Here is a 22,492-nt window from a genome sequence, read left to right on the forward strand (position 1 = left end):
TCGAAATATTCGATTTACATTAGACCATCATTTTTCATGTTTCACGACATGTTTCAGTTCCTAAAAGAACCATGGTAAAACTTTAAATTCACTAAAACAAATGTAAACCCCTAACTTCTAGCCTGGAGTGTAAACGTGGATAACAGCTTCATCTGTATTAATTATGGGTTACATTGAATGATATGGAGCAAATATTAAGTTCTCTAAACGACTTTTAGGATAGACCTACAATATGAAATGTACCGAAATCCATCATTTCGGATGTGAAACGTGTGGGCGGTAAGACAGAAGCTGACATTACACTTTCGTTTGTCCACTTCATCCACGAAGTGCGTAGATACTAAACTAATATTAACTTAACCCAAATTATGTCGGCGGTATTTCGTCCACTAGTACGGAAACAAATCTAGCATAACTTAGCATTCGGTTCGGAACTTTTGCATAGTAAATAAACCTTGAAGAAACATATAGTTTATATCGACAAGGTCGTAATATAATGTAAAGTAACAATTGTCTATGTCGACTACTGATAATTGTGTTGACGAATGTTTGTAATTTCACTTATTATAAACACGTGTAAATGCTGGTGATTTCAAAAGTTGTAATACTTAATACTTCTAGACCCTTGAACGCACAATTGTAGTGGTAAAACGTTGATAAACTACGTACATTACTTGCTTTGAAGAAACCTGGAAGCAGAATTCCGTCTACCATTCTGCCCATTGCAGTTTCCACTAACAAAACACCTATAGGAATATAAATTGTAAACTTTACAAAACTTTACCGGCCTCCGTTACGTTTACTTTACTTTATACTTGTGCCAAAGAATTTTCCGGTCATATTCTTTCTATACTCTGTAAATAATATTGTATCTTCGAATGGACACTGTTTTCTTAGGAAAAACCATGTGATAAACAGACATTAAATACTTGCTGCAGTCATGACTTGAAGATCTGGTCCAGTGTTTAAGTCGGCTCCCTGCACATGTAGACTAATTTAAGTTAATTTCTGCGGAATTTTCTTAAGCGACGCTTTTTTCCACTACACATGTCGATTGATAGGATGACTATGAATGAATTGAAAAATATGTGTTAGTAAGTGGTACTGATGTGGTCTATTTAACGTCGTTGTCAGTCGAAAGGTAAAATGACAAATAATTAATTGGAAAGTATATGCATGGAAGCAGTCGTGGCCTAAATTAACGTGTTATTTCACAAACAAATCAGGATAGCAGGTATCCTGGTCAGAAATTTATTCCACGATCTTCCAAATACTAAACACGTGCTGACCACTCGGCTGCACCGATCTGATAAGCAGCCTCTATTTCATTATTTTATCCCAGAATGTCAGTCTAAATGAAGTGTTGTGCTTATAATTACAGATTAAAGTTCGTATTCGGTGTGTGGCTGAGCCAGAAAAGGACACGCTGTGTTCTTATTACCCTGTTCATGAAGGTTGCTGACCGCCAGTACTAGGCGAAGTCCCGTTGCGGACTTCTGTAATATTCCATCACGTATAGGCGGTCTCAACCACTCTACCCACTTCCTCTGTTTTCATAGTGGGGTCTCCAAAGAACAAAATAAAAAATAAGTTGGCTCCAACATCCATGAACATACTGTGTGTGTGTGTGTGTGTGTTGAGTCTCTCCACTTCCGTCATAGGCCCACATCAAGCGAAGGGAATTTTTAATTTTTTAGCACGATGTACCGCGTTGTCTACCTTGATTCAGTCTGAGGGACAGAAGACTATGTTACGGGCATGTTCGTTCTATTCGCCGGTTAAATCATCTCTGGTCAACATTATGAAAAATATGGAGTATAACTAGGGGGTGTGTTGAAGGGGGGCGTGGAGGTGCTAGCACGAGCTTCGTCATAATTTCAGGCAAATTATCAGAGTCGTTTGTTATCGGCACAGAAAATATTCATACAGGCGACATAATAGTATAAAAACATCGATGCATTCATATATTGATACTTCCTGCTCGTCCCAACTTCCAAATGCCAATTGTGGAGGACACCTTCACGTTGCCCGCAACACTATACTGAAGCTATAGCTTGTGTATCACGTGCACGAATAATTACTGTGCTTCAAAATGTGGCGTGCTTGCCCCTTGTTAACAAACTGGCAGCATACCGCTGAACATAGCCCCAAAGTCGTAACTACTACATATCGATGCGCCATTGATATCAGAGGCCAATGTCTGTGATCACGCGGATCAGCGCCCTGATAACCACGAACGACTAAGAACAGACTTATAATAGACCCATAATTTTGTGTTTTTACGATTTTCATCAGTCACACAAGGCTAATGTTGCTACAGTATCTGATAATTCTTTCCAGTTCACCGCATTCCACATAAGCTCAGAGATTTAAACTCCAGTCATTTATATGATAAAAATAACTGGAGTTTAAATCTCTGGGCTTATGTGGAATGCGGTAAACTGGAAAGAATTATCACATACTGTAGCAACATTAGCCTTGTGTGACTGATGAATATCGTTAAAAAGTGGGCGGAAATTCGGATCGGGTGCCTCCCTCCCTTTTCCCGTTTGTCAGAATAGTCTGTAGGCTGATAATTAGCAGGTAGTGTTTTAAGACCGACTGTGTTTTTCCATCTCTCGAGGCAAGAGCTGAAGTGCTGATTGCAGTAGGTCATGACTAGTCCCGCCTCTATGTTAGGTGCCTAATAATGTCGATAGCTGAGACTGTAAACTATCGGGACTTAGGACAACTTTGCAAATTGTTTCAATGTTTTAGTTCTGGTTTGTAGCCATCGAGGTGCGCGGAGTCAGTTGGCGTATACGAACGAAATGTTCCGTCTCTTAAGACGCTGGTTGCAGTCCCGGTCCGCTTACAGTTATCTTCAGGTGCCGTTTTATGTCGTCACAGTGGCTGACTCAGACATGATTGCTTACGGACATCTTGTTGCTTCTTTCTTAGTTTAATAGTGCTGTATCGACTGTCTAGGTTACGTAGTGCCAAGTTGGAAGTGACAATGACTATAAATGATAAACGCAGAGGAATGTAAGATGAGGAGACCTTGGTCTGTCCGATGTTCTAGCCTACCATCCCAGTAACTGTCCGGAGAAATCGAAAAAACATTGAAATTTTTTAGGATAATCCGCAAAATGGCGATTTGCCTAGTACGAAGACAAATTGGTAACAAATGAGCACTGACAACCATTTTGAAAGGGGCTTAAGAAAAATTATAGGAAATGGTTTTGAATGTATTTATTGCAGCCATTTTCATAAATCGTTTCATGTCTGTTAATTAAAGTTAGGACGACGTCCGTCCAGCTTCAAGTTTTCTGAGTGTGTTCGCATTCGTTGTCACCTCCACAGCTTAATAATATGCACCCTCGGCCTCCTCTCCGTCGATCGGAGGTTGCCAGTATTTATACGCCTGTGGCACAGTTTGTTATAGTTCTGAAATTGGGGACACACTAAAAGGTAGCGGGGGGGGGGGGGGGGCGTGGAGCAGGTGACACAGGGTAAACGGTGAAAGACAAAGATGCTTATTAAGACATTTGAGCATTAAAAATTTATATCTTAGATGCAATAATAAGGCTGAATGTATATATTATATCAATAAACAGCTCAGATAATTTTATGATTATTTCATAAATACAAAGCAGATATGCAAAATAGTTTATATTAACTACGTGGTCAAAAACGGCTTGAGGATGTTGGCTTTATTTCCAGTAGCTGAATATGTTCTTTACACCATTATCCAGAACTTTCGAATGATGTAGGTTTGTAGTAGGTGAAATAGAAAAATATATGTAGGTAGATCGCTCAGCAGACTACTTCTGCTCTAGCGGGACACCAGTATTCCACTGTACACTCTGGAAAACAATGATGCAGAGGTTTTCTAAATTCTTAATATGACACGCAGTGTGAGTCCTTTAGTACGGGATTATACCATACCAAGGCGTCTACCGTCAGTTCAACACTTTCTTGTTGGCGCTGTTTTACCCTGTCTCATTAAGGTAATTAAATCTCATTAAAACAAGTTGTGGGGATCAATTAATCGAAAAACGTGTAAGCATACGTCTGTGCCCCGAACGGGATTAAAAACGCCTTTGCAATGTTCGTGTGGACATAGACCGCAAGTCGCTTGGGATTCGCGCCGTTAATTTTGCTCATAAAGTAGTCCTAGCAGTTAATATAGACTCGTTACATACGATTAATCACTATGTTTCTATCTGTTCATAGTCTCCTAGATTTCACTACAAGTAATGATCCGTCGTACTGCTCTTCCTGAGGCGGTGATGCACGAGTATGAAGCAAAGGTTGAATCATGAATAAGTAACTCGTAGAAAACTCTGCTCCACTTCCACTTTGCAATGTCCTAATTGCTCACTTTATTCGTTTCAAAGTACAAATACTTTCCCCAGCACTTTGTTTTCAGACACTTGTAATTTATTTTCTTCCCTCAGACACTACGTTTATAGCCATCAGCAATTATTGTTTTGTATATCCTGATCGTCAGCATTTGGAAAGTTGGCATTATGGGCTTCGTGCAAAAGGTTATAGGTGGCCAACACAAACCGAAACTAAATTCGCTTGACTGTTTTTAGCGTAGATACCGGTGTCAAATCGAATCGAAATTTGTTCCGGTAAATTCGAGGGAGAAACGTGTATATAAACACTACCTCCCCAGTGTTTTATCTAAATAGATTGTAGCAATTATACGCGAGCCACAATAAACGCATAACCATTATTACTACATCATTAAACAGATGATTATTGGAAGGACATTCAATTGAAACTAATCTGGAAACTACAAGTTTCAAGCCGGTCCTCTCGAATGTCTGATTTTCACATCTCTTCTGACAACATTTACATAGAGAAAAGTAAGGTAATGATCAAAGATAAACATTTGTGTCAGCAATGTTATGAATCTGTTTTGCAATCTGATTTCTATAAACACCATAGAAAATGAAATCTTTATGTAATGAATGTACACTTATAAGCCTGTTATCTCAATTTTATGTGTTTTATAATTCCTGTCGTAGTAAAATCACTGGAATGAGTTTAATTTCACGATGCAAAACTGTAATGTCATTGAATCAGCAGTTAATATACAAGAAGTCCCAGCTGTCGTTTAGAATCTCTGTACTGAAAACCCATGTGGTTCTGAGTTAGGATTTTACCTTAAAGTTACTGAATTTAAAAGCAATTTTTCTTGCAGTATTAATTATAGCATTATCCTGTGCAGTTGAGTAGAACGTAACGTGCATTTCAACAAGGTTTCTAGGTAAAATAGCATGCCTTTTAATATCATCCTACATATTTCATTTCCCTGGAGTTAACGTTTCCATACTCACCAGCTGACGTGAAGTACAATCCAGGTCCGTTGTGACGTTTCTTTCTTTTCTTTTCTTTTCTTTTTCTTCGAAAAGCAAATTACAGTTGCAGAACCACCAGAATCAAGAGCTCACAGCAGAATGTGTGTCACTGAACATACCTGATCCGACCGCCCAACAGTAATGAGCGAGAGGATTCGAAGCATTGCAAAAATGATTCCCCCCACCCTTCCTGAATTTCATTCCATCATCATCACATAACATGAAGGAGGGGGAGAGGACAATCACTGCACAGAGGGGAGGGGAGAGTGTTGTTCGGTGCAATGACAGTAGACAAAAACTCCTTAACAGTGGACTATAAAAATGCTGGTGTTCGTGGAGAATATGGAAATGTTGGTACACAAGTCTTATACGCGAACTTCCTTCAGACTATGACAGTTTTCTGATAAAAGGGTTTCCTGATGCTACGGAAACAGAAAATTCTTCACCGTGTTCACAAGAGCTTATTATTCGATCCCATTCAGTACCATTCTGCGTCTGTAAGACCCGTTTAAGTGTTAAATCATCTCTTAAGGTTTTCCAGCCACAATTCTTTTCTTCTTCAGCACGTCCTACTTGCCTTGCTTATGTCGTAATACTTCATTACGTAAACATAATTGTAAAGTTCCTCAACATATATGTTTCTCCATTATCACCTTGATATGCCGCCTTGATAACCGTCGCCAAGAAATATGGTCCAAAAACGGATATACAGCCAGTTTTATGGGATCCACTTGGCCTTGGATATAGAGAATGCTTTGCTATTGTTTCTTTCACAGCGATTTAGGTGATTCGAAGCCAGTTCTGATGCTAAATTTGCCTTGTCTTCTACTCCTGAGTCTTCCTTACCTCTTCTTCGTCTTGGTACTTTGTTTTCGCTGTGCCTTGTAGCCCGTTTCTTTTTCTGTCCATTTAAATTTACTCCGAGGAGCAACTTATTTTTTCGTTCTTGTAAAGCAAGAATCTAGATTTCGCGAAGGGTTCTTCTCATGTGTTCCGTGATAGATTTCTCAAATGGCGATTTTCATTAACAACACGGTTTAAAAGAGAAATTTTGTTTTGAAACTGCAAATCCGAAATCTGATCAGAAGTTAACTCTTTTGATCCTGGAAAGAATACGAGACAGCTGAACTATTTCTGATTGCTGAATTGCAGTCTTTAAATGTGAATTACTTTGCCTTTCACTTTTCAGAACTGTGCAGAAATGGACCGTTCTCTATTTATCTTAGTTTCTTTTCTGAAGCCAGATATATTCCCTGGACGTAGGAGTTTGGCATGCATACGGAAATTGAGCTGCATTGCAGCCAATGATTGTGTGCGTATGTGGTTGATTCGTACGTCTTTGATTGTCAACTGGATTCTGACGTCGCGTGATCTTTGTATGTTTAATGATGCTGTATGGGCTTCAGGTGTTAGATGGTGTTAATGCATGGTGAACTGGAATAAATTGGGGAATAAATTTCCTTGGTTTGTTGTGAATCCCAGTGCGACAACCATTCCAGCCATGACTCGCGGCAGACAGGAGTTACTTAAGAAAAGCTGCGATTGGCTCCTCAGAAGCTTACACAGCATTTAATGCCTCGAAGGTTTACATCATTCAAGCAATTCCGTTGAGAGCATGAATGCACATAACTACTTCAAGTAAATGCCACTATTCCACACAGATATCCTTGTGGAATAACAAACCAGCTGAATCTCTTCAATAGCATTTGGAAACGAAGGAGACTGGAAAGTTTCCAAATACTTTATTTACATTTCGATTACTTGTTTGGTCTTGATGTTTGTTTATTGCAGATGCAGATCTATTGTTGGGATGGCTAATGGACATTACAGATTCTACACTGCACCGCATACAGCCGTGACATGTTTGTCTATTGTTTAGTCAAATTAAATATTCACTACATCATAAATGATTTGAGTAAAGCTCGTGCGTGTTAATGAGATCTAGAGTCCCCTTTTAATAAAATTTATATAAATATGGTACGAGGTTCTTGTAAAGTAGTTTTCATCGGTTATATAAGCTAGCACCTCATTGTGGGGTATAATTAATTCCTTCCCTTGCGTTCTGTAAGTCTTATTTGACACAGAGTCTTTGAGCAATTTACGAATTAAGGCTGAAATACCGTTTCGAATTTCACACAGCATTACAAAATCAATGAGAAACGAGGAATATTTAGACGATTGCCCGTGCCTGCAGCTGTCTGAAATGGGTCAAGCCACATATCTGGCATGACATTCGTGATTTATATGTAAAACTTTTGAAACCAGTTCAGAGTCTCCCAGCCAGACTTTGAACTGCCAGTGGTACGAAAGACATTTGGCGCTGGCTTTAAGGTAGCTCGTTCCGTCAGTGATCCAGGAATCGTCACACCAAAATTTCTCCCGTATTATAAGTAACGTAATATAATAATTTGTAACGTAGTTTTCTGACATCTGTACTCCGAACTTACGGGACGTTACACGAATGGTACTATTTTTACGCCCACGTCATTTATACGACATCCATATGAGTGTTGCTGATGCCAAGGACTTGAAAAGTGTTTACCACCTTGGCGTGCTATTAGCATAACGTTCATACTCTTTTTCAAGACAATTGCTCACTTTAACACTGATGTCCGTAGTTAAATAAAAGGACGGACAGACAGACAGCATACATACATGCAAGGGCCCACACACACACTATGCAGCTCTCTTATAGGTCAAAAGGAACTGTGTTTTTAGAACCCTAAAATATGAACAAACGCAGATCTTTGGCTATTATTCTTGCTTAGTTGGGAGTAAAATTTGTTATTGGTCTACCGTCACAGTAGACCTGTTTTTATAATTTTTATCATAAGATGGTCTTAAATTTCTATAACCAAACTACTCGATTTGCAGGTTAATAAGAACGTGGGTTTGATGGAATTTTTCCCCAATCTTTACGATGAAAATTACATTTTTATAAAAATTCGTTCTTCTAAAGTTCATATTACGAGTTTCGCGGTTCATAAATATTAAGTGTGTCTCTGAGGTGTTTCTATAGAAATTTTCGTTGTGATCAAAATAATTGTCATTATCATAGTTACAATAAACCAGATATTTCACCCGTCACACTATGCCAAACTATGCCCGACGATCTGCTCACATTCAAATCTGAATAACTTTGACTTTCTTCGGAGAACTGTGGCTCAATTTAATTATCCTAAGTCGCTATATTTACCTCGGAATCTAACCCAGGAAGCAAAATTTCTCTGTACTAGAGCATCGCTCTACTAATTCGGAGATTTCCTGAACCGAACCCCGCTGCTAGCCATTCCAACTTAAAAACGTCGTCTCTTTCCTCAGAGTCCTTCGTCTTACGAACATTTTAGTTCTTTCAATATAAGTTATTCATAAACCTCAATGCTCTATAGAATGTCGAAAAACAGTAAAAATGAAGCCAATTACAAATACCATCCACATTTCTAATTTCGTAATTTTTTATGCGAAGGTTGGCAGAGCCATAAGCTGAAAACCAAAATGCTAGACAAGCAAATACTTAATATAATTGCTGTTACATGAATGGGACTATTGTGCAGTGCCATACAAACATTGTGTAGCTGTGATGAAATGTAAGCTACAGCTACTGTGAACTGCGTGGAAGTAGCTTGCATTGCGCCCAGTGGTTGTTCTTTTATGGTTTATTTAACGACGACACATTGTCTACTAAGATGGCTGTCTTCTGAGTTGTTGCACCATGTAGTCTGATAGTAGTTTATCGACGTTTCAGAGGTTCTTGCTGCCTCCATCATCAGGGTTATAACAATGGGAGGATAATTAAACATGACTTCTGAAATCCCTGGAAGGAATGGTGGCATATTTCTGGTCCTATCCGAGAATTATTTACAGCAGCTGAGGAAAAGAGTGCTAAAGTGATCTGGTCTCCAGGCCCAGTTAGATTCTAACCTAAAACCTCTCGAATAAGTAGCAGGAGTGCCAATCAATACATAAGCCGATGTATTCAGTTGGTTAAGCCATTTCTCTGTTAGTCAATATACAGATCATGTTGCAGTGTAAGAATGACTTTGCCGAATCTGTGTGCTTCACAATTATGCTTGTTTTGAAATAGGTTTATTTATAAAATAGCAAGTCATTCTGACATAAATTTCTATCAACAGTTGTCTCTTCTCGCTCTTGAGGAATCTTCACTGACGACCGTAGAGACCTATTTTTAATTTTGCATAAACCTGGGGAAAATCGTATTAATGTTCTTGGGATGGACATGCGCTCGATTCCAGATACTTTACGTACCCATAGGTATAAGACCTTTATTATGTCAGTACGAGATTATGTATGCTTCAGTAAGATGAGATTGGCAGACAACATAGTACATAGAAAAATATCTGCACATCATATTATGGGTGGTAAATAGTTTAAAATAAATACTTTTGGCGATGGCACCGTGCTACTGCATTACCCGTATTTTATTAAAGAGCCACTGTGAAGAATGAAAGTTATCTTACCAACTACCTGTTCTTAATATAGCACCCTGTGAGACAGTATACGCTGTAATTTGTTTTGGAAATAATATAAAAGTTTTATCTGTATTTGTTTACCCAGGTTTAAGTGTTTAACTTTATAGAGCAAAGTCCTTGAAAAGACGATAGTCACTCAACGGTCAAGAATTCCTCGTATTTATTGAATCTGAAAGTTCCTTACCGCGTTCACAAAAGCCCGTCTCTTGACTCTACCCTGAATCAGCTGAATCCACTTGCATCACAGAACGTTAACGAAATGAGCAATGACGTCAGAAAAAGGTCCTAATCACAATAAGAGAGGACACTATTTAGATGCTGTGAAGTAAAATACGGCGGCAAATAGAACTTACATAAATGTCGTTCTATGCTATTAAGCAGTTTATAATTTTAACCGTGACTTCAATTTATTGAATTTGAAGAAGTGGAAAAGAACCAGTGAAATTCAAGTGGAAGTGATTTCTTTCGTATTTTCATCTCTTACCTCTGTTCCTTCGATCTACATTTGGTATCTCATCTGGTCTATTCAGGGTTTTCGAATAAAGTTTTTATTCATTTCGCAAGTCCCACCTATGTCCTGCTGTCTCTCGCTTCTTGATACAGCCAACTAGGAAAAAGTATTTCGCACCGCAATGCACATAACAGCCTCGATGCGTATATTAGGTGAAGAGTGCAGTAATTGTGTAATTTTCTGTCTTCCTGTTTCTTGGATCCAAATAGTTGCCTCAGAAAATCTCTGTTTCTCGTTCAGGGTCAGAAACCGTTTCCTACTCTGTAATCTAATGAACTGAAATTTAAAATTATTCATTGTCAGGACTTTTTCCATCGTCTGTTCTTTAAAATCACGACGTTTCGGAGGCTGGTTCTGTTTCCGTCTTCAGGTGAGAGGTACCTACTCTGTTTGGACCCTTAGATAGAGCTAGTCTCTGTCACCGTCTCACCTGAAGACGGAGACAGAACCAGCCTCCGAAACGTCGTGATTGTGATTTTAAAGAACAGATGATGGAAACATTCCTGACAATGAATAATTTTAAGTGTAAACTACCGTCGTCAAAACCCTTTAGAATTTAATGAACTGCATGTTTGTTACTCTTGTTTTCTGTTACACTTCTCATAGCCGCTTAAATTTGGCTGGAAGAAATTTAGACGCCCAAGACGTAAACGGGGAGATAAATATTGTTAAAATTAATTTACGGAAAAAGAATTACTGTAATAATTTAGTACAGGGTCAGGTAGATTTTATACCACAACAAAGTAGACGTAGTCTGCCTTGGGCCTTCGTGCGTCACGAGATGAAACGCTATCATACACAGAACAGTTTTTATTCAAAGCTGTGAATAAAAGGGCGAAGGAGCGCTCGTGATTAATTAAAGAGATATTTGTGTGTGTTTTTTATTTTTAAGAATATTTGGGGCAGTAGTAGAGACCTGGGTTATAATGGTAGCTTCATCATCCAGCTTTGCGCTATTTTTTGTTTGTTTCAGTAAATCTTAAAAGTCAAATTTCATGTAGACATGTTGTGTAAAATCCATAAACTTGCTCACCGCACAATTCATTAACCATCTTGCCCCAGGAAATGTTAGAAACTTCACCTAACCGTAGCTTTTGTGTGCGTTATCGTAAACAATTTCGTGTCCATAAAATAATTAATATAATAAATTTATGGCAGTGCTGAGTCTTCTTCACCAATAAACTGAAATTTATAAATAAAATAATCAAAAGGACACGTGCAAAAGCAATGTGCCTATGTGATCCAATATTGTTACTGTTTCTTTAATTCTTAAACAAGAAGATATACGACCTTCGTACTGCAGTATCTGTAAGAGTTAAATAGCCCTATTAGCAATGGATATGTATTTATAAACAATGGACTGTAAAATTGCAAGTAAACGTCTGAAATGTTTTACGTAGTTTTCCCATACATCATGTACAAAATGTAGCCCCTAAGGTACAGGTCCGGCAGAATAAGGGCGAGTTCTGCACACGAGTAATGGAAACAATTCATATTAACATGGCTCGGAAATTACTCCTTTCAGAGATACAGCTTTCTGAAAATTACGAAGTGGCGTCAGTTTTTTGTGACATTCTCTCCGTGGTTAGTACGAAAATTTCACAGCAATTATTTAAAATGCCTACTTGCACGTCTCGGGAGCAGAGAAACTGCTGGCGGAGGCCTCTTGCGTGCCCATTAAAGAGAGAACATCCATTACTTCCTGTAGTGAACATTCATTTTCATGGAACACTAAGCACGAATTGCTTTCATTTGCATCACCGATACAGCCATCTGTTCAGACTTTTAGCATTAATAAAGCAAACGAAATTTAGAGAGTAGAAAAATGCTGATTCTGGTCGTTGTAAAAAGTCACAAATGGCAATGGTAGTTCTGAATCTATTGAATATATTTTGTTGTTTGGAACGTAGAACTCATCCTTGCATCCGTGTTAAAATTTTATGTTAACACGTTTTATATGACACCCACAATAATAAAAGGGTAAATAAGTACTGTAGACAAGGGTGATAATAAGATCCATTATTTCCGGCAGAGACTTAATCGCGTTGCGAATTTAATTCGTCCAAAGGAATAGCGTCTATTATATATCACTGATGTAGCAGAATAGCCATGGGAATTTTATATAATTGGCACAACATTCATTTGTCATATTTGTGACGTGACCTTTGTTAGCAAATGCAAGGTCCTGTAGCATTTTTTACCCCGAGCAAAACATTTTATGACCATCCGTCAAACACCCGGAGAGAGAAAAAAAAAGCAATTAAGTTATCTACGCAGAATAAATGTTTCGAGGATACATTTTTTCTGCAGTAAATGTTAGGTAAGTGTAAAACCGGATGTTTAATAATAGAAGGGATTATTTCAAAGAACAGGAACAAAAAAGTAGCGTGGATTCCATTTTTTAACACGTGAACCAGTTTTACATAAGTACAGAAGTACTTGTTACTGTCTACGTGGTAAATTTAGAACTCCAAGAACTGGTCCTTGCAGGAACACCAGTAGAAAATTTTGTACGCCACTACACGCTAAATTACAACGGTTAATTTTTTATGTTCAGTCTCAGTGTTTCAACCCAGTCATCTGATACTGTTGAGAGTTTTAGTAACTGTCCATCCAGTTCACGTCCTTTTTCAACACACAATTACTTTAACAGTGGGTATAGTTTGGGGAGTGACAAGTGTTTTTAGAGGTGATTCCAGTATATTATCATTTCTAGCGCACACTGCAAAATATCACATATACCCAGTTAGAGAAGTCATAAAGTGACTGCTCCCACTGCTGGCTGCATAAAATGAAATTAAATATGAATAATTATAGCTTGTTCATCACCATATAAAATAATATAATATGGCAATAGTTTTCTCTCTGTCTCTTCTTCTTTTTCTTCTTCTATGGCTCTCCAGTCTGTATTTGGTCCATGGCATCCTCAATTCTCCTCTTCCATTCGGTCCTCTGTTAGGTCTGTCTGTCCGAGGCTTTGATTGAGGTTTTGAAACATCTTCCTTTTTGCGGTGCAAGGTTGTTAGCCTTGCGACCAACCCCCAACCTGGAGGACCAGGGTACCTGTCTTAGTCTGACCTCTCCCCCTGGATCAATCTAGCTAGAGAAGCCCTACCAGTAGCTATGCTACCGCCACTGAGGTACTCAGGCCCCACCACCACGACAAGGTGCAGAAGAAAATATATTTTTATTCATATATGTAGTACATTAAAATATTTAAAAGCACACAGATTAAAATACAGTTTTATAAATCTTTACAGTTTCCTTTAGTTCATTGAAGGTAAATGAGTGGAAATTTCACAGCAAAGGACGTGATATAAAAAATGCAAACAGAAGTTTATGTGCAGTCCTGTGAAATAGACCTACATCATACACATAAATCTTTTATGTTCAAGTAGTATATAACGGCACAATGCAGATGAAACAAGATGATAAGTTGCAGTCTTTACTCATGCCTGAAACATTTCGCATCCAGTATTCCGTCTTCTTATGCAACATTGAAGATTCTTTATTCTTCATGAGAAATGCATATAGCCAGCCTATTGCAGGAGTTTGAAAAAATACTCAACCTAAAAAAAGATGAACGTTATTAACATTCACAAAAACACGTACCACAGACGATATACTAAATGCAGAAAAAAAACATGTTTATGCTGAACTTAAAAACAGAATCTCCGTGAAACACCTATAGCTCTACGGTCACCTTTGTGCTGTGTAACCGATTATCAGTTCAGCCATGTACTTGAGATGGCCTGTCCTCACTGAAGTTTTTGTAGTTGTCCTTAAACCCTTTAAGCACAATCTGGGGCAGTACCTCCACAAATATCACAACTTTTTGCTACCTCACAATTCATCCTTCATAACCATAAGCTATGCAGCTAAGAAAGTAGCGTTGAATAAACCACAAAGAGTCTGAAAACTTAAAGGATGAGACAACTTGGGGCAGCTAGGCACAGATGAGGGGGATAACATTAAAATGCACCTTACAGAAATAGGATGTGAACAAGATCAGGGCAGGGCCCAGTTGCAAGCTCTCGTGAACAATGTAATGCACCTTCCGGTTCAAGAAAGTGGGTAATTTCTTGGACAGATGTGAAACTATCACCTTCTTAATTTATTGTGTTGTCTCTTCCTTCTCCTCCAACCTCTGAACCAGCTGACAGGTTTTTGTGAATCTCTGTACGAATATAATGCCTCTGGATGCTACTCCACCGTTGTATCTTTTAATTAATCACACGTAATACCAATATGGCAGCCACGCAAGCAACACCGACACTGCTGACTCTGAAATTTCGTATGCCAATCTTCAAAATACTACATTCTGAATTTCAGTTGTTATTTTCTTTACAAATATATTGATATGATGACTGAAATCTGAATTCTTCCTTTACATTTCGCAGTGAAAACTTGTACACTCTGTTCTGATAGAATTATCTTACAATACTGTATCAACTGCAGACATTACTGAGCAGCAGAACGGATGCAGAAGGGAACATTTATGGTGTATCTGTATCAATGAAGAAGACCATGACAACCTCAGTCAGAATAGTCAGGTACCATATGAGTGTGTCAGACATACGGCAGTCGTGACAGCGCACTTCTACACCATTCTTCAACTATGCACCTCTTAGTAACCTTTATCATCATTATCACTGTATTGACATTCTTTACTCTTAGTAACTGACAAAATTACCTCCAAAAGTCCATCTTCTGGAAGATCTGTACAGTGTACTGCATTCTGTACTTTGGTTTTGCCAAATTTAGCTCTGAGCGTATTGGGACGCAATTCCCTTGCTAATTCCTGCAAAAATAAAAAATGTAACATGCCACAATCCGATTTCCCGAAACTTACATTGATCAGCCTATCATGGTGATAAACAGTTGTCACCAGTGTCAAGGAATAAGGAGTAAGCCTGCAGGCCAGTTCATCATAAACCAAAGTCTAGAATGTAAGGAGCTTTATACCCACACTCCCTATAAATCTTCATGTTGAAGCTGGGCATGAGGCAAACTGTTACCTTTACCTCTTTCCTGACATCTTAATTTCGTCTAATACAGAATGATCTCATACCGGGTCTGTGGGCCCCACGAAGGCACGGAAGTTACTCGGTGTGGCACCATCAACCCCTGTGACCTCCACCGCCACACTTGCCCCTGACACTAATTGGTTCACCATTCCCTGCAAAATTTTTGTCACATGTGATAATCAATTACATACAGGAGAAAGACTCGAAAAGAACATTCTACACTGTTCTGTAACAAATCCATTAGCATTCTGATAAAGCTGAGCTCTTACTTTCACATTAACAACAAATGTGAAAGAAAGAGCTCAGCTTTATCAAAATTAAAATGTTTATAAAAATGAAGAAACAATTGTTACCTTATGTTCAAGAATGATAACAGATAAGTTGAGACCTGCATATAGATGGGAGAATCTGATTAAAATGTAACTAACAAAAGAACACCCCCCCCCCTCCACATACTATCACTTAGATTGTGCCCTAATGTCTCAGGCTCTGTAAAATTACTGTTTTCAGATTCAAAGATAATTTAAAAATGCTGTGTAAGCTGCATGTGTTATTTTATGTCAGATAAGTGGATGATCATGTTCAGTGAACTGGAAAGGAAGCAGTCATGTCTATTTTGGCACTTTACCCAACGGAAAATCTAATGTGGACCACTATTTGTAATACAAATTAGCTGGTATAACCTGTCTGATCATTAGGTATCATGTAATGTTTACCACTCACCGAGTACTCTGCCACAACGCCTTTGTAAACTTCATAAAATTCTTCAGCATTCGGATGCTCCATGTAGAACATTTGGATTGCTGTTATCTTGAAGCCATTTTCCTGTATTTCTGACACTATATCTCCTAACAGACCTGAAAATACAAAGCCTCACATCAGAAATATAATTAAACTGAAAATCTTCAAAACTACACTAATAATTTTTAGGTGATGACTGTTATGCTAATTTATCAGAAATTTTGCCAAATCACAATTTTATTTTACCATTGAAAAGACAATACATTTGTACATTAAGTGAAAAATGCAACCCACAATCTGCATTTAATTATTAGAAAAATATTCATAAACCATTAAAGTGTTATATAATTGATAGTACTACTTATTTGTCAGTGGTGGTGAGTGAAAATGTTAGCTCCAGTTCAGCTATATATCTATTAAACAAGTGTTCACCATCTGGCACTAGTTAACTGGAGAAAAAAATTGTGGGGTTCAAACCTCCCTCTGATATGGCCTGCTATCATAAGTTGCTCCTGAAAATGAAGACTACTAACATCTCAAACCATTTCCAAACTAACTGACCATATTATGGTGTCAATAGCCAAAAATGGAAACACAAATTTTAACCAACAATTTGCAATTACAGTAGTGAACAAACAACCTTCCTGAACAGCATGTGGTTTGATGATGCAACAGGTGGTATTCTTGAAAGTGGCTGTAGAACGTGGAGACTCGTATTGGGCAATTCGACTTGTCGGGAAGAAAATGTAAAGTTCCTAGTAAGAAAAACAGTGATTCAATGTCAGGAAACCACTGAGGCCAACAGCATTCACAAACTGCCAATATTAATGCTATATAACGGATCACAAAGTTTCCTAAATAAAATTGGCAACCTATTGTTGTTTCCTCTCGTATGTGCCATATGCCCAGCACTTATCATCATCCTTGATTTAATAATCCTATAGGCCAAGATAAAGAGAACAAATTGTGATGTTGCTTATTTTATCTCTCTTCAGTTCTAAGCATGTTGTTCAGTATCTGTCTAGGAAACCAAGTTTCACGCTGAAATGAATAGTGCACACACCCTTTCAGCAGCTGTACATGAATCTGAACCATGAGCTGCATTAAATGATTTGTCTATGCCAAATCGAGCTCGTATGCTGCCCGGTGCATCTTTACGTGCTTGTTCCGAGTCAGTGGGTCCCAGAAGTTCACGCCATTTTGCCACTCCATTATCTGCAAGCAGCTCCATTGCAATAACTGGTCCTGAAGTCATGTATTCAATCAGGAAGCTGAAACAAGCTGTTGGTCTTCCAAAGCTTCAAATTCAGGAAATGACATTTAACAGAAAAGAAAACACAACTTACAGTTACAGTGAAGAGAAATCCCAGTTATCATTCCTTTCATGCATGTGCAAAGACATCTGTTCAATGTTTTCTATGCAGAATTAAATTTAACTTCTACTTGGGAAGTGTGGTGGGGAAAAATGACAAGATACAAAATGAGAAGAAAGAACTATCTAGTAAATAAATCATGGAATGAAGATAAGAGAAAAGTAAACTACAAGCAGTTGAGATTAAATTCCTGACACCAATATCAGAAAAAACAGAAAAGAAAGAGAGCTTTAGAACAACATATACTCAGGGAGACCTCAAAATGGAGGAAATACAGAACCAGGTGCAGAGAAACAGATTGAGATGGTTTGAACACATGAAAAGAGTGGATGACCATAGAATACCAAAAAGATTTTTGGAAATGAATAAGTGGAAAAAGATGCAGACCATGCACATGATGGACAAGCCATGTTACTGAGAGATGTACAGAGGACAGGATAGGATTAGAGAAGGGTAGATGAAATACAAAAGAAGACAAACGAAAAATAAAATTTATTGACACTTTGTCATGTTTATTGGTTACAAACTTTAGACCCATTGGCCAATTTATAAAGCAGTTGGACCAGGGAGGCTGTAAGAAATGCCTTCAGAATATTTATCATTAATAACAATAGTAGTTTTTCAGTGAAATTGAATTTCAATTGTTCAGATCCATTATTATGGATATTAAATGTACACAAACAGGTTTTATACTCACGGCAGGAATGGTTTACTCTTATGCTCTGCATAGAATTCCAAAGCATGTTCCTTGGTCATTTGTACCATTTTTAGTTTTGTAATTTTAAAGCCATTTTGTATGATCAACTTTAATACTTGGCCCATTTTATCTACAATATCAGGTTTTAGCATTGCAAATGTCCTGTTGCAACAAAAAGGGAAAATATAAATCATACAGTAATTTTTTTTATTTAAATTTCTAACTTACAAATAGACAGAAAAAAGGAGGAGTAATCATACTCCATTAATGACAGCATATGCATAGAATGATGTCCCTAAAATGTAAATTAAACAGAAGAAACCAAAGCTTGAAAACCAAATTTAACATATGTAAGATCTGAGGTTTTCACAGCAGTGAGAATGAAGATTGCTGTCTTCTGGGTTGTTGCGTCATGTAGTCTAGTAGATGTCCACCAACATTTCAGAGGTCATGCTACCTCCATCATCGGGGCGATGAAATACAGACTACACGGTGCAACAACCCAGAAGACAGCAATCTTCAAATTTAACATAACTTAAATGTTGACATTTCCTCGAAACCAGATGTAATGATTACACGTCCAGGATTTGGTGTTCTAGAATTATGTAGAGGCATTCCACATCACATATAACAGTACACCAATATGACTAACACATACTATCCTCATTTGTGAAAACAGGGTACTTCACATGTAGGTGAGGTTAGCATTAAAGTGAAGGAAGCTTTAAGAGAAGCATTCCATCCCTTATATCTCAATATTTGTGACATACAAATGGGAAGATAGATGTCTATAAATAAATAATGCATAACAAGGTACAGGAAACCATTTTATGTATATCAGTGGTCATTCAAATATATCAAGAAAATGTTCATGTTGTTTTTGAGGACTTTATTCTGTAAATGGGTAGTTCTGTTATTATTAAAAAAATTAGTTGTTCTATTTCAACAAAGTGCAGTTCTATTGTTTTTGTCAAAGCTCTTAAAATAAGTCTTCATCACTTCACTGATCACCAAAGTAATAATTACCTACATGTCATATGAGGGATATCTTCAAGATTGTCTTACCTCTGTTTAACAATCCCTAGATGCAAATGTGTGTATTCATCTGAAAATCCAGTAACTTTCATCTGTCTTGAGAATATGTTCACTGTTGCACCAATGTACAGATCACTGAGAGTAATACCATCACATTTTGTGCGTCTGAGAAATAACCGTCTATACTTTGTGTCATACTGTAACAATCATACTATTATTACAGGTGTAATTAACATACTATAGACATCCTAGTTCCTCTCTTCAAGGAATAATTAATTTTATATTATTTTATGGTATACGTACAAGTAGATTCCACCTAAGCACCATGCCATGAAGATAATGTTGGGCACATAGGTAAAGCTCCACTCATTTTAGACCTCAATATTAAATGGGGTTGAATGGTCAGTTTCACACTCTGACCACATTAAGGACAGAATCTCCCAGTACCCATTGGATGGGAGACTGAGTGCAAGTAGCAGCAAAGAGAAAATGCTTATTGAGACAGTGATAATATTTAGAAAAGAGAACAGTTCAATTAAATCTGGCTGCATCAGTTTGTATGATGGACAAAGTTAAAACACAAAGTCAGTCAGAATAGCCAGTTCTTGCTGAGAATTGAATCCAGGGCCTCCTAAATATGAGTCAGATAAATTGCTGCCATGCCAACTTGTAAGGGTTAATTTACCGCATACAAATCCTCATGTAACACATTACCAAAATATATTTCCTTCAAGAAGGAAATTCGCATTTCAAAAAATCTTTCCATTTACTGTACATTTTACATGTATTTTTAAAGGGTTAAATATTTATAAAGATTACTTACTAGTTCAATTGTTCCATCCACTTTATAATAGAATAAAATAAATGTTCTCATGACAGAAGCTTCTATATCATTCCACTCAACGTTGAAGCTATACCGAGAATTATCAACATCACTCTGGAAAAATAAATGCAGTCTTTTATGATAACTGCAAGTCACACAAAATAGAATCCAACACCCACACTTGAAAGCCAACACATGTAAGAGAAAAATAATGAGACTTAATTTGTCTGGTTCTTTAATGACACTTCATCCATTACATACATTATACATAGCTATATATATATATATGGTAGTGCTGTAAGGGGGGATGGCTGTGAATATGAAATTGGAAACAACACATGGACAAGTTGTGAGGGAACTATCTCACTGTTTCTCCAGAGGGACTCAGGAAAACTGGGAACTTTCTGTAAGGACAGTGATACTGCAAGTCAAGGCTCATATCCCCCTCGTGACACATCAGGAACAACAATAAATTTGAGTGGTTAGCTGTCCTGCATCATATTCAGAAGAATCAAGGTTAAAACCCTAGCCTGGAGACCAGCTATCCTGTGTGAACTTTTATATGGTTTTCCTCAGTCCCTCAAAGTAAACATTTATGTCATCATCACTGTTTCTGAATTATGTGATAAACTATAAATTTCATTTGCATTTTCCAAATATGAATAAAGTCCTCTAACCTGATGTAACAATACCGATAAAAAAACCACTACGAAGAGGTGCTGCATGCGACCGGTCTGTGGAAAAGAATAAATGCAATAACAGAAGCCTTACGTACTACACAAACTTCAGTAAAAAATCAGATTATAAAAGAATTACGCCTGATGGCAGCGACTCACCATTGTGGAAATTGTTGCACTTCATAAATACTTCAATACTCATATATGCCAGAAGTACACTTTGGATAATCAAGTTTATACATAACCTAGTTTCCTATACGTGCTTAAGTGTGATAATTTCTTGGATGGCATTTGTTTATGTCAACTAACAGCAGCCAACTGTGGTAATGAAAATTCCTCGTTGTAAGGAAACTTCACATTTGCTCCTTAGACGTTTCAGTATACTAATTAAAATTTACTAATTGTGAGAGATGATAAAACCTGACTCTATAATGAAGTATGGAATAATTTTGGGGGGTAATTCAACAAACAGTAAAAAGATATTCACTTTACAAAAGAAAATTGTTGCGGTAATGGCTGGTGTCACCTAGAAATTCATGTAGAAGTCTAAGAGATTAGAGATCTTAGCTCTTCCTTGTGTTGGGCAAGGCCGTGGTCTAGGCAACACGGAGTTTTCCTCCGGGGGCTTCCCCGGTTTCTCCGTGACATCCCAACAATTACTCCATTCACACACAGAAGAAGGCAATGGCAAACCACTTCTGGATCATCTGCCAAGAACGTATATGAACAGGTCCCAGTCCGAGAAAAGGATGGAAGGATCCAGTTCATATGGACCTGTCGTCAGACAGAACACTACATAAAAAAAAATTGTATATGACCAAGAACTTTTTCAAACTAATTCTGTTGTACACAGTGTCAACACAAGGAATAAGAATCAGCTTCTTAGACCAGCTGCCATCTTCTCATGTTTTCAGAAGAGTACATATTATGCAGGGATACAAATTTTCAACAGTCTGCTATCAAGTCTCACAAGTCTTGTAAATAAAACGGCACAATTTAATGTAGCATTAAAAAGATACTTAATTACACACACACTCCTTTTACTCTCTCGATGAATTTCTATTGTTTACAAATAATTGATAATTTATCTTCTGTATGTAATGGGTAGATTTGTAAGATTTGAGGTTTTCACAGCAGTGAGTATGAAGATTTCTGTCTTCTGGGTTGTTGCGCTGTGTAGTCTGGTCGATGTTTACCAACGTTTCAGAGGTCATGCTGTCAGGGCCCCTGATGACGGAGGCAGTATGACCTCTGAAACGTTGGTAAACATCGACCAGACTACACAGCGCAATAACCCAGAAGACAGAAATCATGAATGGGTAGATTTATTTGTAACTTGTCATTGCTTTAGATTAACCCTTTGTTCGAATTATGTGAAATTTATATAATAGTATGAATTGTACTTTATAATATGTATTTTATTATTATGACTTTTTCCACATCCTACTGTCATCTGAGTATCTTATGGATCCATGGAATGTAAGAAAGATGTATGTGTGTGTTTTGTGCACTTGCTGGAGGGGGAAAAGGGTTTTTGGACTACATTAATTATCCTCTTCTTAAATTAATGTGGTGTATTTGTTACAGACACGTAGAATAAACTACACTGCGCATATCAGGTTATCGGCCCAGCCTTACGAATGGAAATAGTACAATATTTTATGTGACTGGAAATTGGTATGTAAACAGCGAGGTTATGACTGATGAAAAGTGTTTGTTTGGTGAACTGATTTGTAACATATATCGCAATCATCATTACTGTTCAAA

General features: G+C 37.6%; 3 protein-coding genes across 5 annotated transcripts in view; 1 reads left to right on the top strand and 2 right to left on the bottom strand.

The window, feature by feature from the left end:
• LOC110841454 (uncharacterized) overlaps nt 1-5,504 on the bottom strand; it is a 36,786-nt gene extending 31,282 nt beyond the window's left edge. Inside the window, exon 1 of the mRNA XM_022087028.2 lies at nt 5,331-5,504. The gene's annotated coding sequence lies outside the window, so the exon portion shown is untranslated. The remainder of the gene's footprint in view (nt 1-5,330) is intronic.
• LOC110841433 (uncharacterized) overlaps nt 1-22,492 on the top strand; it is a 120,901-nt gene that overhangs the window by 19,783 nt on the left and 78,626 nt on the right. The window lies entirely within an intron of this gene.
• Nucleotides 13,521-21,905, bottom strand: nmdyn-D7 (nucleoside diphosphate kinase homolog 7). Of its 3 annotated transcripts, none has more exons than XM_022087131.2 (11): nt 20,885-21,905; nt 20,726-20,782; nt 20,049-20,162; nt 19,256-19,422; nt 18,191-18,352; nt 17,184-17,418; nt 16,761-16,875; nt 16,103-16,236; nt 15,424-15,531; nt 15,046-15,153; nt 13,521-13,921 (listed from the first exon to the last, which is right to left on the bottom strand). In XM_022087131.2, exons 1-11 carry the CDS (start codon nt 20,885-20,887, stop codon nt 13,892-13,894), a joined length of 1,233 nt encoding a protein of 410 aa, XP_021942823.1. In that variant the 5' UTR covers nt 20,888-21,905; the 3' UTR covers nt 13,521-13,891. The 3 variants fall into 3 exon arrangements, with proteins under 3 accessions (XP_021942823.1, XP_021942829.1, XP_021942838.1); XM_022087137.2 differs by having other exon boundaries at nt 17,184-17,391; nt 20,885-21,904; XM_022087146.2 differs by lacking the exon at nt 20,726-20,782.

Source organism: Zootermopsis nevadensis, unplaced genomic scaffold, assembly GCF_977971745.1.
Source record: "Zootermopsis nevadensis isolate Lab colony 2312 unplaced genomic scaffold, Znev_1.0 Znev_ptg000021l, whole genome shotgun sequence".
NCBI classification, from domain to species: domain Eukaryota; kingdom Metazoa; phylum Arthropoda; class Insecta; order Blattodea; family Termopsidae; genus Zootermopsis; species Zootermopsis nevadensis.